The 17,835-nt window shown below is 36.4% G+C and overlaps 1 protein-coding gene across 1 annotated transcript in view; it reads right to left on the reverse strand.

Annotated features, from left to right (window-relative positions):
• Window positions 1-17,835, reverse strand: part of Dcr-1 (Endoribonuclease Dcr-1) — a 111,841-nt gene that overhangs the window by 52,923 nt on the left and 41,083 nt on the right. Inside the window, exons 15-18 of the mRNA XM_089641762.1 lie at window positions 15,892-16,025; window positions 12,699-12,878; window positions 3,457-3,676; window positions 1,427-2,433 (exon numbers count right to left, since the gene is read on the reverse strand). Of these exons, the coding sequence (XP_089497888.1) occupies window positions 1,427-2,433; window positions 3,457-3,676; window positions 12,699-12,878; window positions 15,892-16,025 (1,541 nt within the window). The remainder of the gene's footprint in view (window positions 1-1,426; window positions 2,434-3,456; window positions 3,677-12,698; window positions 12,879-15,891; window positions 16,026-17,835) is intronic.

The following is a 17,835-nucleotide window of genomic DNA, read 5'->3' on the forward strand; positions in this document are numbered from 1 at the left end:
GAGTTACTAAGTAGAAATTTTTATTGAAATATTTAACTATTTTCAAAGATATAGCGATTTAAAATAAATCAAAGAAATTCACGCAGGACCTTTATTGTCGCCTGGAGTCAGGTTAGCGCCAGTGCAAAAAATACCCGGCCAAAATGTGTTAGGATTTACAATTCCGTGGTACATTATTTTGATTTATATCATAAGGCTTAGCCAGTGTTAGCAATATAAGCAAGCGAAAACATTTTTTTACGACTTGATTACATAACATCGTCTTCTCTATATTTTCAATAAGGTGTTTGATTTAAAAAATTATGTTTATTTCTAATAATAAAATATGTAAGTGTATTTCATCTCCTTTCAAAAACAGTTTATAGATTTTGGATACATTCAGAAATATTACATTTATTTGTATTTTACCTCAAAGCGGAATTACATACACACAAATTCTCAAACTTACTGACAGCGTCTTTGAGAAACATAACGGACAATATCCCAGGAAGAGTGTCATCTTTGAAGATGCTGTGTGGAGATTTCTTGTTTGATACATTCCAATATCTTAACCTTTCCCTTACTGTGCTAAAAAAAACCACGCATTCCGGTGCTGTGTAGTCAATACACATCTCAAAATAAGCGATTTAATATCGGAAAAATATGAATATTCATGGTTAATCGCTTATGTTTATTATATTTTATATCAAAAGTGATAATAATTGTAATTTAATTGCTGAAAACATGAAAAAACCATTGGTAGATGCTAAAGAAACGTGCGAGGGGTCCACATCTAACGACGGTTCGCGGCCAACTGGCTAGCGGCTGGCGGCTGGCACACACACAGCTATGCGATCGTAGGTATCGATGGTCTAAATCAAAAACTACAACTGCGGACGTGTGGATTTCACTCAAATTTATTATATTTAGAGAGTTATTAAAGTTATTAGAAGTAATGTGTAGTAAATACACACCACAGATAAGGAAAGGTTAATAAAGGAATTGCAATCTTTAGAGCACGGGCATCAGGTGGGAATACTGTCCTCAATCTACCGCTATTTCGAATGAAGATTCCAAGAGGAACTAGCATCATCGATACCTTCGGCACCGGTGCATAGTCGGGAAACACACCAAATGCGCACCCAATATTTGTACACGGTTGACAATGTCATATGAGAATGGGTCGTTTCCAAGCTCGGTTGTGGAACGATTTATTCCTCCCTCCTATAACACGGGTCTCTGCAAGTCTGTTCATGTTCATGTTCATTCCTTCCTCTCCTCAAAAAGATCCTATATTTATAGCATTTCCAAAAATGACAAAAAGTTCTTTCCTCGGCAAGTTGTAGTAAATATGATACAATTATAAAAAACATGAAATTTCGTTGTAGGAGACAACCTCATTGTCAAATATGTATTCTGTCCTAAATAAATACACAAAGGCACTCACTTGAGGCTGATCTTGATTTCTGTACCACGGCATGACAACGGCATCTCTGTACTTCTCGTTGTCGAATTCAAATACTTGTCCGGGCGCCAACGACGGGTTGGGCATCTCTTCCAAGGCAGCCGGTGTCCGTCCTGTTTGTGCCGCACTACGACTTGCTCCCTCCTCTCCAAACTCCCCGACCACCGGAACATCGTCTTGGTTTTCAACAGGCTTTTTCACAGTTTCCGATGACTTATGTTCAATTTCTTCAGATTTGGGAATAGTTTTAACTGTTTTATCATCTTTAACCTTGTTTATATTCTCTTTATCAGGTTTTTCAACTGTCTTATCAACTTTAGCAGTGTTCTTAACACTTATATCATCTTTTACAGTGTTTTTAACTGTATTATCATCTTTAGCAGTGTCTTTAACCTTTTTACCGTCTTGAACAATATTTTTAACTGTATTATCATCTTTAGCAGTGTCTTTAACCTTTTTATCGTCTTGAAGAATATTTTTAACTGTATCATCATCTTTAGCAGCGTTTTTAACTGAATTATCATCTTTTACAGCGTTTTTAACAGGTTTATCGAAAGTGTCATCTTTAACAGGGTTTCGAACTGTTTTATCTTCAAATTCACCACCTGTATTAAAAGATTTACCTATTGTTTCATCATCTTTATCAACCTGTTTAATTTCTTCACCTGCTTTAATGGGTGTATCAATTACTTCATCATCTTTAACGGTATCCTCACCAGCTTCAACTGATTTCTCCGTAATTTCAGAAGCAGAGCTGTTTGAAATACATAATTCTTGTGCAGTGATGTCTTTCGCCTCCGTTTGAACGGCTTCAATAGTTATCTCGATAGTATCTTCATTGGCATTATCACAGTCCGGAATATTTCCAAAATCCGGCTCTCTTAGAGTCTGACTGATGGTTTCCTTGGCGACACTTTCTGTCTGACTGTAGATTAGTTCTAAAAATTTCCAATCGATCACAACTGAGGAACTGCCATCTGTGTTTGTAACTGAAAACAAAATTTTAATTAAAAACAAAGTCATAAGCCCGTAAAGTTATGTGGATGGACAGAATAAAGAGTATCAGAAGATTTTACGACATGCAAGTGAAAGAAAGAAGAAGTCAGGGGTGCCGCACGCAGACAATATGACATTACAATATGCCACCCCAAAAAAGATTAAGGTGTTTTGTTTTCGCGGGTGAGAAGACTCCATTTTGTAAACTTATTCAAACAAATAACGTGGCAGAACAAAACGAACAGAAACATAATGAAATTTCCCAAAAAAATATTATTATTTAAGTTTTTTTATTTACGTTTCATAATTATCTTTCTGTCAGGTATTAATTTGTATTATGTTATTTACCAAAGTTCATTACTTTAAGTTTTATTATATTTCTATTCTGATTGTACAGATTAATTTACATCATATTATGTTATTTAAGGTTAGAATCTAGATTTATTATTATTAGTTAATTACAAACACCTTATTATTTATTTATTTATTTATTCGAGACACAAACAGGATATTTATAAAAACATTAATTATGGATTACAAAATAAAAAAGTACAATTATAAATATCCCTAGACTAATGTGTCTGCAGCAATCACATTCGCACACAGGCATGCTGAGTCTGTTCTACAGGTATCTAAGTCTAGAGCAGGAGTCTGCTCTATGGAGCTAGCAGCATTGATACAGCAGTACCTGTGCACATGCGTGAAACAGACACAAGTGGACCACCTATTTACAGTTGATGTTGACTTCAAGAGAATGGGTCTTTTCTTTGACTCGTTTTTTGTGTAAGTCAGCTTGTATGTGGAACGAGGTACAGGCATTCTTTTTCTTTGTTTTTCTTCCTTCGTATAATCATTCCTTCGCATTAATTAGTCCTTTCCTACAGCCCCCATCTTAACCTGCCTCACAACGCTGCCCAACCGTGTGGCGGCTTAGTTCTCCTGTCTTGATAAACTGTACAGATAGGGACGCTCTTGTAATGTGTCAGATAAAAATAAAAATAATATATATATAATACCTTTTGTAGTGGGAACCACATAGTATGAGTTTCTTTTCTGTTTGCCCATCGAGTCAAATACCATCAAATGATTGTGAACGCGCAGAACCTCGGAGAATGTGTAGCGCATGAAGCGGTGCACCAAGCGCTCCCTGCGTCTGTTTAACACAACCCGTAATGCCATGCGCTCAAAATTCACGCGCACTTCGCCGGAGCGCGTGAACATGGGGAATGTGGGAATCTGCAAAGGCAAATGGGAAATAATCAGTCATTTAACAAGACAACATGAATCCTATAATTTCTATACGCGCTATATCCGATTTTTCGACAAAATGATCTGAGTATGACATCTTGTTCACATTTTTGCGAGCAACAAGAGGAGCCTAAAATTGAGTTTCAAAACCCTCCTTATCACGACCAAAAACCATGTTAAAACTGCGAGTGAGAAACCAAATCCGCTATATCATACAGAAAGTTACTATCAAAACGCGCTATATCGGATTCAACCAATCACAAGCAGTTATTTTGCCAAAATACAATATGGCCGCCGCTCTGACGCCACGCTCGTGTGTCAAAATGATCTATGCGTGTGTTTCTAAACCCGCCATGTCGGCTCAGTTGACTTTCAAAAGCCTCTATATCACGAAGTGAGTATCAAAATCCGCTTTATCCATTTTATTTATCGAAATTACTCAATTATTGCTAGACATATATTGTTTAGTATTGAAACAGCTTTTTGAATTACCTACCATTTTTCCTACTATCCATCTCCTTCCCTATAAACAGTCCTACCCACATTGGACCTTATGAACATTGTTGCACTAATTGTCGCAAATAGCAGTCGAGCTCGTGTCGTACATCAAGAAGGTGCCACCTAAAATTTCGTCGTCGTATCATATGTGTAAATACCGAAATAAATTCATTTGTTGTTCGTCTCGTTTGTGGAGGAAAATTCACCAGTGCAAAGTGCATCGAAAACCCGTATTTTTGCCCGGATTCATGGGAGTTCAGGTAAGCTGTTTTCCTTCTTCCAATTATTCCCGTGCTATTTACAAACCAATTGAATGAGCTTTAGTTATCGTTTTTTTTACAGTTCACTCAAAGTGTTATAGAACACGCTACATTGTTTGGTCCTCTCCCCGGATATCGATCTGGTTGGATATTGAACATCGGTTCAATTAGCCATTCAATTGTTTTTTTGAATATCACAACCTTGTCATCCATTCCCCTGTCTAAAAGCTGTTTCAACAATTTAGAATCATTATTCAATAATAGAAGCATAAATTTAGTACCTAGAATATTGTCAATATTGTTTGCAAATTCGGTGGGTAATCTTAAATTTGTTACCTTCAAATTTGAAGTAGGTAGGTGCAATTATTTTTGAATATTCTCGTGTCGGTAAAACAGATTGTTTCAATAATCAGAAAGTGGCTGGTTTTTAAGTTGGTACTACTGAGTAGTCAGCTGTCAATTGGACGGCCATATTGGAATACATTGTTTACAAATTATCTAGCTGTCAAAATAGTTTGTTGTTGTTTTTCGGAATTTTGTTTACTAAAATACTTTTCTTAAATCTGCAAATATGGCATCGAACGCGATTAAATATAAATTGGCGATTTTAGATCTAGAAAGTATTCGCGCGTCGGCGGTTAAGGCTTTAAAAACATCGGATTTATCAGATAAGATGATTTTTAAAGCACGTTTTTCGGATATAACAACAGTTAGAGATAATTTCGTACAGTGTCATATGTTTTTGGAAACTTCGAAAAAGGAGGAATCTGAAATTGCAACTTTGGAAACTAAATATTCGGAATTTCAAGATATTTATTACGAAATACAGTCACATCACAGTGAATTGTTTCCGGAAAACTTCGAAAATGATTTTGAAAGTAAAAATGTTACTAAGAATTCAAATATTTCACTTCCGAAAATTAAATTGATAAATTTTTCTGGAATTTCAACAGAATGGGTAAATTACATAAATACTTTTGATTCGTTAATACATTCAAATAATACGTTAAATCCTGTACAAAAAATGCATTATTTAATTAGTAGTTTATCTGGAGAAGCATTTATTTGTGTTAAACATCTTCCTATTTCGGAAGAAAATTATATTGTTGCCTACAATTTGTTAAAGGCAAGATTCGAAAACATTCGGTTAATAGCAGATACCCATATAGAGTTAATATTGTCATGTCAAATTGTCAAAGCCAATGATAACTTGAGGAAATTTATTTCAATATTGAAGGAAAACGTAGCGGCTTTAATGGCATTACATTTTCCAGTACATGAATGGAGTTTCCTATTATTACATATTGTTTTACGTAAATTACCAAAAGAATTACGTATTGAATTTGAAATTCAAAATAAATTGGAAAAAGTGCCTACATTTGACCAATTATTACATTTTTTGGAGCAACAATGTCTAGCTAAAGAGACCGCGTTGGGCGTTTTTCCGGAAAGTCTGTCACAAAGGGAAATCTTTAATAAAAGCCCCTCGAAAGCATATAACATTAAAAATCGTTCGAATAATAATAATAATAATGTTAGTTCTTTTGTGTCGAATGTCGTAAATAAATGTCTTGTGTGTAAATCGTCACATTATCTGAATAAATGTGAAAAATTCTTACGTCTGTCACCAAAGGACAGATTTTCATTCGCCAAGGAGCACAAGCTCTGTCTCAACTGTTTACAAAATAAACATAATGCAAAAAATTGTCAGTCTCGTTTCTCTTGTAATGAGTGTCAAGCTAGACATCACAGTCTGTTGCATTTTCCAAAGAAAATGTTTGAAAATACTGAAAATCAGGAAAATTCTGAAAATCAAGAAAATTCTGAACCACTTGCGTTAACAACGTTCTACAATAAAAATAGTAAATCGGTACTGTTGTCCACAGCCTACGTGGAAATATTAGGAAAAAATGGCGTTTTTCAAAAAGCAAGAATTCTTTTGGACTCGGCGAGTCAGGCTAATTTCATTTCGGAGGAGTGTGCAAAACGCCTCGGCTTTTCTCGTTCAAGTAAACATTCATTTTCTATCGTCGGTATTGGTGGCACTCGCACAATTGGATCAAACGGATTAGTAAAAACAAATTTTCGTCCTGTCGCCTCGAAGGAGTCTGGTATTACAACAGATTTCCTTATTATCAATAACATTTCATCGTACTTGCCGTCGTCTCATATCGTTGAACATGACTGGCAACATATTAGAGGACTCAAATTAGGAGACCCAACCTTCTACTTGCCATCAGCAATTGACATTCTACTCGGAAGTAATATTTTTGCCTCATTATTAGGCCCAGGTAAATTGGTCGGCAAAGCAAATGAACCTATTGCCATCGAAACAACATTAGGATGGGTTTTAATGGGAAATGTCGGATCGTCAAATGATTCGATAAATTCATTTTTTACTTCAATGGATGACTCAATTGAGGATAAACTTAAATGTTTTTGGGAAATCGAAAATGTCCCCTCTTTGAAAGAAATTCGATCCCCTGATGAAATTCGGTGTGAAAAGTTGTATATTGAAAATACCTACCGTAACAAAGACGGGAGGTATGTCGTAGCTTTACCATTTAAGGAAAGCCCAGAAAAATTGGGAAAGTCATATGACACCGCATTGTCGCGCTTTATGCATTTAGAAAAGAGGCTGGATTCAAATCCTGATCTCAAATCGCAATATATTTCTTTTATGAGAGAGTATTTAACTTTGGAACATATGATTGAAATACCACCTCGGTCACCAGTTGGAAACTATTTCATACCACATCACGGCGTAATCAAGGAGACAAGTTCTACAACTCGTTTGAGAGTCGTTTTTGATGCAAGTACCAAAACATCATCGGGTATTGCATTGAATGATATACTTTTCGTGGGTTCAAAATTACAAAAGGACATAGTCGAATTGATGTGTAATTTTCGTATACACAAAGTCGTTTTTACAGCTGACATACGTCAAATGTATCGACAAATCCTCATGGATTCAAACTCATGTAATTATCAACATATATTATGGCGGGAGTCGCGCAATCATCCCGTAAAAGAATTTGAATTACAAACGGTCACATATGGGACAGCAAGTGCCCCTTTCTTAGCTATTCGAACATTGCATCAATTAGCAGCTGATGAAAGTACTAACTATTCAAAGGCTGCAAGCATATTAATTAATGACACATATGTAGATGACATTGTCAGTGGTGCGCAAACTTTGGAAAGCGCTCGATTTTACATCATGGAGTTGAATGCATTACTTCAAAAGGGTGGTTTTGAATTACGAAAATGGACTAGCAACTATCCTGAAGTTTTAGAAGACATTCCTCTCAATTATCGGGAAGTACCATTAAGTTTTGAATTTGACGGTGATAAGAAAAATATTAATATATTAGGTATTCAATGGATCCCGTCGCTCGATAAATTTACATATAAAATTAATAATGCTTTTAGTGACCACTGCACAAAACGTACAATGCTATCTACCATAGCACGATTATATGATCCATTGGGATTCATTAACCCTGTCGTTTTTGTCGCTAAATATTTCATGCAAGAATTGTGGAAGTTGCAACTTGGTTGGGATGAGGTAATCCCCATGGAAATGAGTTTGAAGTGGAAGAAATATATAACGGAACTTCCTTCCCTATCAAAGTTAAGAATTGATCGCTTTGTTACTACGTCTCAAAAAAGTCGTTGTATACTGGTTGGTTTTTCTGACGCCTCTGAACGAGGATATTGTGGAGTTGTTTATTTGATTGCAATCAATAATCGAGAAATTTCAAGCCACATTTTACTATCTAAATCAAAAGTTGCACCCATTAAGGTGATATCTATTCCACGGCTTGAACTGCTTGGAGCAGTTTTGTTGGCAAAGCTGTTAACCTATTGTAAAGAAGTATATAAAGATCGACTTCAAATAGAAAACATTATAGCTTTCACCGATTCCACTATTGTTTTGGCGTGGTTAAAAACACCTACGTTTCGTTTGCAAACTTTCGTTGCAAATCGTATTGAAACCATCATTCAAAGTCTACCTTATGAACATTGGTTTCACATTTCGTCGCAAGAAAATCCTGCAGATTTGGGGTCACGAGGAGTTTTTCCAAGTGAAATTGCCGAATCTTCCTTATGGTGGTATGGTCCACGTTTTATATCGTCACCCGTAGAGGAGTGGTCCTTTGTTAAACCTCAAGATATTCCGGTAGAACAAATACCAGAGTATAAATCGAAGAATCTAATTTCATTATCAACTAATGTGTCGACTCGTGACCAAGAGTTTCTATTGAAATTTTCATCACTATCGAAATTATTACGAGTTATAGCTTGGTGTCGTCGATTTATTAATAGATTAAGTTTGAAATCAAAGATAAGTTGCAACACACTCTCGTTGAAAGAAATTAATTTATCTTTGACCTGTTGCATTAAATTCGATCAAAATATTTATTTTAAACAAGATATAGATAATGTAATCTCGCATAATGTGTGTTCACCGCAACTGCAAAGACTTGCTCCCTTTATCGATGAATTTGGAATATTAAGGGTGGGCGGACGTCTTCGCTTTGCACAAGTAGTGTCGGAAACCTCTAGACATCCTATTATTTTACCAAAGCAATGTCATTTAACAACTCTAATAATAGATTATTACCATCGTTTGTACCTTCATCCTGGTCCGCGTGCATTGCAATCTATACTATCATTAAAATATTGGATAATTTCGGCTCGTAACGTAATTCGACATCGTTTGAGCAAATGTATCTCTTGTTTTAAAAACAACCCGCGTGGTAGTTTACCCTTGATGGGTAACTTGCCCGCTTCCCGTTTTCGAGAAGGTCGTCCATTTTTAAATGTAGGAACTGATTATGGAGGTCCGTTTGTAGTCCGCGAAAGTAGGCGTCGCGGCGCTAAAACCTATAAAGCCTATTTATGTCTATTCGTTTGTTTATCGACCAAAGCCGTTCATTTGGAATTAGTGTCAGATCTATCCACTGAAGCATTTATAGCAGCATTAGATCGATTCATTTCTCGTCGTGGACTTTGCCAAAACATTTATAGCGATTGTGGTACCAACTTTGTCGGTGCCAATAGATATCATATAGGTCTTTCTAAATTTTTAAGATTAGCTGAAAACAATAACACACTTATAGACGCTACTGCCATTCGTTCAATTATCTGGCACTTTAATCCTCCCTCCGCCCCACACTTTAACGGAGTATCGGAGGCTGGAATTAAATCAACTAAACATCATTTGAAAAGGGTAGTGGGAAATCAAGTACTCACTTTTGAAGAGCTAGCCACTGTTTTGACTCGTATCGAAGCAATCTTAAATTCTCGTCCTATTGGCGCGATGTCAACGGATCCGTCTGAAATGGACGCCCTGACTCCAGCGCATTTTTTGATTGGATCTCCTCTAGTTTCTGTTGTTGAAGAAGATTTTGTGGACGTACCAATGAACCGTCTATCGCGCTGGCAATTATTGAAACAAATGTCTCAACATTTTTGGAATCGTTGGCGAAAAGAATATTTACACACTCTTCAACAACGGAACAAGTGGTCATCATCATCACCCAATCTGAAAGTCGACGACCTAGTAATGATTGACGACTCACATTCTGCGCCCATGCGTTGGCCTGTTGGGCGAGTTATTGAATTATTTCCTGGCGCTGATAAAATTGTTCGTGTCGTTTCAGTTCGTACGCCACAGGGTGTTTTTAAACGCCCCGTAGTGAAACTATATCGATTACCTATCGAATAAATTTTGTTTTATTTAGTTTCTAATTTTAGTTTTCGTTACATTAACTTAAGTTTATATATATATATATATATATTTTGTCCATCTTCTTTTTTTTATGTCGATTGTTGAGAAAATTTGTACATTTCCTCAAGGCGGGCGGAATGTTTAGTATTGAAACAGCTTTTTGAATTACCTACCATTTTTCCTACTATCCATCTCCTTCCCTATAAACAGTCCTACCCACATTGGACCTTATGAACATTGTTGCACTAATTGTCGCAAATAGCAGTCGAGCTCGTGTCGTACATCAAGAAGGTGCCACCTAAAATTTCGTCGTCGTATCATATGTGTAAATACCGAAATAAATTCATTTGTTGTTCGTCTCGTTTGTGGAGGAAAATTCACCAGTGCAAAGTGCATCGAAAACCCGTATTTTTGCCCGGATTCATGGGAGTTCAGGTAAGCTGTTTTCCTTCTTCCAATTATTCCCGTGCTATTTACAAACCAATTGAATGAGCTTTAGTTATCGTTTTTTTTACAGTTCACTCAAAGTGTTATAGAACACGCTACATATATAGAAAAATAAATGCTTTTCGAAATTTTATTACTCCAATTCATTATATAAAAATTTTTAATGCAATTACTTATGTACGCTAGAGATGTGACAGTTTTTTGCGGTTTTCTCCAAATCAATGAAAGTTGATATAGCGGGTATAGAAATTACACGACTCACATAATACATAACCCGCATCTTCTGATGTCTGGTCAGGTGCTCTGGACCACTGAGCTACGTCGGCTTATTTCCAACACGAAAAATAATTCTATATATACTTGTATTTCAATCAACAATTACTGCTTATTATATTTTTTCACCTGTAAACAATCAACATTATATTTGTAGGAAAAGCTTTGTTAGTGCTAAATATCCCACTAGATGGCGTCGATACATATTATATCTACATTTGTTGGTGAAATATATTGACTTGTCAAATATTATTATTTTATAATGATAAACTAATCTTTATAAGACAAGCTTTTTTATGCATAGTACAAAGGATAACAAATTATTACTTATAGAAACATAAAAAATTGAATTTTTATTCTGTTCAAGCTGTGGACCTTCTAATAAACAAATCAATTATTCTATGTTGATATTGTTACTTGGGCAATGAGTTTTATAAGGTAGAAGGTACTTACAGTGGTTAAGGAACATTTACTTGTTGCGATGCTACTTTCACTATAGTTTTGGTTTAACAAATTTTATTTATTGCGATGCGTTTGTGACGATTTTCTGATTGATATGCGATGCGTTATAGGTAATATAATTTTCACTTCGCGTCACGGCTGTTGGTTTTGGACTGACTGGGGAGAGGTCTCAATGAGAGGAGAAAGGGGGGTGGGGGACAAAATTCATTGCCAGTAAACTAATTCTCTATGAATCAACAATTAGGGGCCGTTCAAGTATTATGTAAGCACTATAGGGGGGCAGGGGGGTCTTTGTTTTGCTTATTTTTGATGACATGGGGGGGTGGGGGGGTCGAGATAGTGATTACGTCAGCACTGCTCAGCAGTAGTTATTTTTTTTTTACACATTGGCAACCCACACATTGTCTATGTTTGAAAACCGAATACATATTCGGGGATTCCCACAAATAATTAATACGTTTAGGTACTCGCTTAAAAAACAGAATACATTAACAGAAAAATGCATATAGGTACCAATTTTTACGTAAGCATGGGAGGGGGGGGGGTAAGAGCTTTGCTTACTTTTGGTGACAAGAGGTGGTAAATAATTGTAATAAATCTGCTTACGTAATACTTGAACGGCCCCTTAGCCATTATTGGCGTAAACATATTCGGTAGATATTTTCAATTTGTATGGATATTTCAGGCGACAATTGCTTTTAATAATTTGTTATCCTTTGTGCTATGCATAAAAAACCTTGTCTTATAAACATTGGTTTATCATTATGAAATAATTGAACTTTGTGGCGGTACATACTAAAACTTCTTTTTGGTCAAAGAAACTATTTATATCAGGCACCACTTATGTTTAATATTCTTTGTGATTTTATGTTTGTATGTTTGTGATTGCTCTACGTTTGCTTCACTCAAATGAAAATTGTTAACCTCGATACAGGCTTAGTCCTAGTGAAGTTGATTTTTATGAAAAAAAACATCATTTATGTATAGTGAGATGCAATAAATAAATAAAAATATATTATAGAAAAAAAGGGACATATAGCGTGTATGCTTGACAACTTTGGTCTAGCTACGACCAAACCTCATGGATTACCGATGTGTGTAGATAGAAACAAAGGCGAGGTGTAGAAAAATAAAGTATGGGTGAACGATGTTAGAGACTCGTGTTGTGAGTGCGGTATACTGGTTGAATACGGTGAAACTCTCTTAAGAAATTCCCAGTTTGTTTTTCCCGACTAAGAAGTTTCAAATAAATTAAAAAGTTTTAATTAATTTTAATAAAAATAAATTTAAGTAATTAAAAAAAGAAAATAGTAATTATGCTAATAAAAGTAACCTGATGTATAGGCCGGCTTGTCAGTATGGCGAACCCTTCCTTGTACGCCTGGGGAGGATGCAGCTTGCGGCCGCGCGTGTTGTGACGCTCGGGAAGCGGCACGGCCAGCACGGCGCGCACCTCGTACGCCAGACACGGCACGCCCAGGCGCGGCCGGCAGTCGGACAGCGAATGCGCCACCTGAAATACGACAAAATCGTTGGAATTTTTTTTTAAATTGGCGCCCAACATGGGGCTTTTTTCTTTTTGCTGTCATTTTATGATCTCCATGGTTAAATGGTTACGATGCTTCGCAGGCAAATTTCCGGCATGAGCAAGTAAATTTTACTTAATGGATTCGTATTATTTCACAATTTATTAATTTAAAATAAGTGGAAGATACTCTCAGTATAGCCCTGGTGTAAGACCATCATTACGAATACAAATGTTGCTTTATTCATATCTGATTTCACAACAAGTTTAACAGTAATTGAGTTCAAAACAAGTTAATCCAAGAACAAAATCAAATATCCGTGTTAGAGAGCGTAAGTTCATATTGACATATTGACTATGTAACTGTTTCTTGAAATTTTTGTTATTATGGGTATCCTTTAACATATTTGGTAGACAAATCACTTTCTCCCTCTTCTGTTCTTCAGTGCGGTTCATTTCTTAGTTCAATTGAATATTGTAGTTGCATTGGGGTTGATCTGATTTGATGAAGTTTTGTTTTTTAAGTTTATTTTATTCTTAAGATATTTCAATGCCTTGCGTTTGGAGGATTAATTTAACTGGGCGATGGCAGTTTTATCCGTTGAAAGCTTACCAAGACGGAGAACTTTTATGTTGTTTTGTCTTAAATTGATAAATAATAATAATAATAATTGGATGACTCGTATAGCGCCGTTTTTGTGCAAACTCACCTCCAGGGCGCTGTATAAATTTATAATAAATTTCTACAGTGATCTTTGATATTACTAACTATTTATGGGGATAAAATACAGTACAATACTTACCTGGTAGGTCACTTGAGATTAACAATTAATTAACATTAACTGATTGTTAATTAGCAAAATTTAGATACAGGATTTAGGACATAATTGGAAAATTGGATATAACTGGACTTTCTCTCAGGAATGGTATATTTAATTTAAGGTTATGACAGCTTAAAAAGGTAAGTTTTTAGTTTAGACCTGAATTCTGTTGGAGTTGTTATGGATCTTAGTTCCGGAGGGACTTTATTCCAAGACTTCGGCCCAGATACTCCGAAAGCGCGATCACCAAACTTAGTATTTGTCTTGCGCTTAGGTTCTATCAGTCTGCCTACAGCTGATGATGTTGCTGATCTAAGAGTTGACTGCCTCAGACCAGTTTTTTCCGGGACGCATAGTTCAGAGATGTAGGGTGGGGCCATAATGCTTTTTATCACTTTCAAGCATTATTCTGCATAGTATAGCTTTCATTGTACAGGATGTTCTGGCAAGTTACGTTCAGGAATAAATTCATAATAACACTTTTTTGCACAGAATTGCAGAACGCTCAGCTCACTTATCACATCTACAGTGCATTTCATTTTTTGTTGTTTTTTGAAGTCTTTGCCTTTTTCTTGGAGATATCGAATTAATTTATCCATGACAGGTATCTGTTGTAGGCTACTATCACATTCAGGACACCGGAATTGCAGTCAGTTTCGGACAAGTGGTATTTGACAGATGTTATTATTGTCTAATGGTGACCAATCTGCTAGATCTGCGACTGCTCGCTGCCTACTGAGCAGCCGGCCGGAACCCGCATCGTGCCCCGCCATTACTCCACCGCGGCGCTACATGCCACGAAACCTACTCATCACGCCCGGCTTGGCACGGACCAGGTCAATTATACTTTCGCCTATCCTGTTTCACACTGGAGTTCCACGAAGAATACACGTCTTCGCCAGTGCTGAGCACATCCACCAGTTTGGTCTCCACCAACGCGGTGTCGAGCCACCGTCTTTACCGCCTCGACAACTCCACGGCCGTCATCGTCATCGATGCGGAGTCATCTCACAAATGATTATAAATAAACGCTGCGACATTAAAATCACCACCTTTCATTGTCTCCTTACCAAATCCCCAAAAACTTGTTAAGGATTTTGTAGTGCACAGTCGCAAAACTACAATCAACTGTCACTGTTCCGTCACGCCAATTGCTTTTGACAGGGCGTGTGCTAGCCAATAGTATGGTCAGAATTTGAACTGTGCAGTTTAAATTCACACACGTCAGCTATAACCACGGAGTGCCGTGAGCCGCACAATCGCACAAAAACGTTCGTCCTGTCAAAACCAGTGTGTTACTATCGCCGGTTATTTATCGGAATAATCCCTTAAACGTATTTTATCGCAATCTAATTAAAAATAACGAGTGCTACCGTACAATGATCACGGCTCCAGTGCTGACAGATGATTCTCGAGATGCAGATTTCGTTCGCCACCCGATAAGCTGACTGTGAATTAACCTTACAAATTGTGTTATCGCATTTGCCTGTCATAAGCCATAGGCTTTATCCGTGCTTTATCTGTGTGGAATAGCCCTTTAAAATACGGCTATCCCAACCCTTGTTCGTTCCTCGAACAGTCACCTTTGTCCTGAAATGGCTTTAGCCATGTTTGGTGACCCGATCTGAATAGCCAGCTACTTTCCCACCTTCCTCTTCCCAACTACTTTCAGCCTCACAATATACCCCAATTAGGGGGATGCATAATTTTTTTTTTTTTTTTTACATAATTTATTATTACGTTTTATTTACTCCACACCGGAAACCCTGAGGAAAATAATTTCCTTCAGAGCCCACGTCATCCTTTGGGATGCTGTGTAGAGGGTGTCTTTGAGGAGAGGAAACAAAGAGGCCAGTAAATCATTCCATAGTCGAGTCGTAGATACAAATCGTTCTCAAATGACAAACGTTAACCGTGTACAAATGTATGAGTGCACATTTGGAATTTTCCCAACTATGCACCGATAATGTAGGTATCAATGAAGCTAGTTTTTCGGAGCATCTTCCATTAAAATACCGGTAAAACAAGACAGCATTCCCACCCGAAGCCTGAGCTCTAAAGATTGCAATCCTTTTGTTAATATAGGGAAATCCGTGTGAAATTAACTCTCTGAAAAGCTCTGAACAACTGCAGAGATAGAATATACTCTCAGTGCCGCCCCGCTAGGTAAATGATCCTACCTTCTTATAGTAGTACTGCTTCCGCTTGGTGGTGCCAGGGCGGGGTTCACTGGGACTGTCGAGGGTGCCGGTCAGATCAGAACTCGGCGGCAGGCTCAGCCAATCAGGATCCAGCGCCTTGAAATTCTCCTTACCTAGAGACACAACTATTTCATAAAAGAAAACTAAATAAACAAGTATTACTAAGTACTTGTATTGCGATCTGCAGAGTAAATAATAGTAACTATTTCTTAAATTGTTCCTTCAATACTAAGTACATATCATAGTATACCATTGGAGTGGTAAAATCCGGCTCGAAGGACCAAATTATATGAGTTTGGTAAGAACTTTTTTTTATTACTAAACTTACTACTATGTAATTCTATGAACAGTAAGTAGCCCTCGCGTACAAAACAGAAAACGTAAGATTTGTAAGTAGGTACTTAAAGACCTACCTACTTAATTATAAACCGTGTATTTTGTTTATTTCAAACTAGCCGGACCCCGCCACGTGTTTCTGTGGCTCAGTCTGTCTGTGCAGATAAAGAAACAATAGCGCATGTTGTTTTTACGTCCAACAGACGGCACTTTTTTTTTTAAAAGCATGTTTGTCTAACAGATGGCGCTGTTTTTCAAGAAAAGTACGTTTGTCCAACAGATGGCACTGTTTCTTAAAAAAGCATGTTTTTACCTGTCATATAGGTATATAAACGTACGCATGTTTGAATTCAACGTTGTGTGAAAATTTCAAAGTAATCGGTGAAGCATTTTCGGAGATTTAAGATATTGAACAAACGAACATTTTCATTATTACTTATATAGATAAGGAATAATTATTATACAATTTGACCAAAGAAACGTTACTATCTCAATGGGTGTCTGGATAAATCATCAAAATGATAATTCATCACATCTTTAAAAAGTTATATAAAGTCATCGAAAGTGATTTTATTTATTTATTTATTTAACGCCCAGAGGGCTTTTACATGTGGGTGGTACAAATTTAATGACAGTATTGAAACATAAGAAAGAAAAGAAAGAAATAATAAAAATAAAATTACATAAGTATATGCGAGAAACAAAATTAAAAATATCAAGAACATAAATTAAAAAATACAGCGATTTGACTGGTTTACAAAAATATAACTTCCATTTAGGAATAGTATTGAAATAATATGATTTAAGATTTTCACGGCCAAAAGTATTTTTGTTATTAGTTTTTGGGGTATTATGCCGTGTTGCGCTAACTCCTTCTTTAGCCAACGTTTCGGACAGCATTGCAGTGTCCATCATCAGGGCAGATGTCTTATCCAAATAAGACATCTGCCCTGATGATGGACACTGCAATGCTGTCCGAAACGTTGGCTAAAGAAGGAGTTAGCGCAACACGGCATAATACCCCAAAAACTAATAACAAAAAAAGTATTGAAATAGGTCTTTTACATAATCCACAAAATTCGCAAAGTTAATGTTAAATATATCGACATCACCTAAGTATTGGTTTCCCATAGTGTGAAACCGTTGTATTGGGGAGTTCGCAATGTAATTTCGCTTACGTGTGTTGCAGTGGAATAGTGTATTTTGTCGTGTTGTTATTGTAGGTATTCGTAAGTTTATGAGTTGCAGAAGTTCGCAACAGTCGAATTTAGAGTTTAGAATCTTGAATAAAAAAGTTAAATCGTTTATTTTACGCCTGTCTTCCAATGTGTGTATTTTTAGAGTGTTTAATAAGAAATGATATTGTAAGTCTTCTAGTGGGATATTTAATTTAAAATTTATAAAACGCAGAAATTTTTTTTGTATTCGCTCAATGTTGTTAATGTGAATTTTGTAAGAGGGAGACCAAACTACTGAGTTGTATTCAATTATGCTTCTAACTAGAGATATGTATAACAGTTTAATGGCTTGTATGGAGTTAAAGTTTTTAGTTGTTCTTAATACGAAGCCTAGTGTTTTCATGCCTTT

This window comes from Hesperophylax consimilis, chromosome 17 (assembly GCF_061612785.1).
Source record: "Hesperophylax consimilis isolate HC1 chromosome 17, BYU_Hcon_1.0, whole genome shotgun sequence".
In the NCBI taxonomy this organism is placed as follows: Eukaryota; Metazoa; Arthropoda; class Insecta; order Trichoptera; family Limnephilidae; genus Hesperophylax; species Hesperophylax consimilis.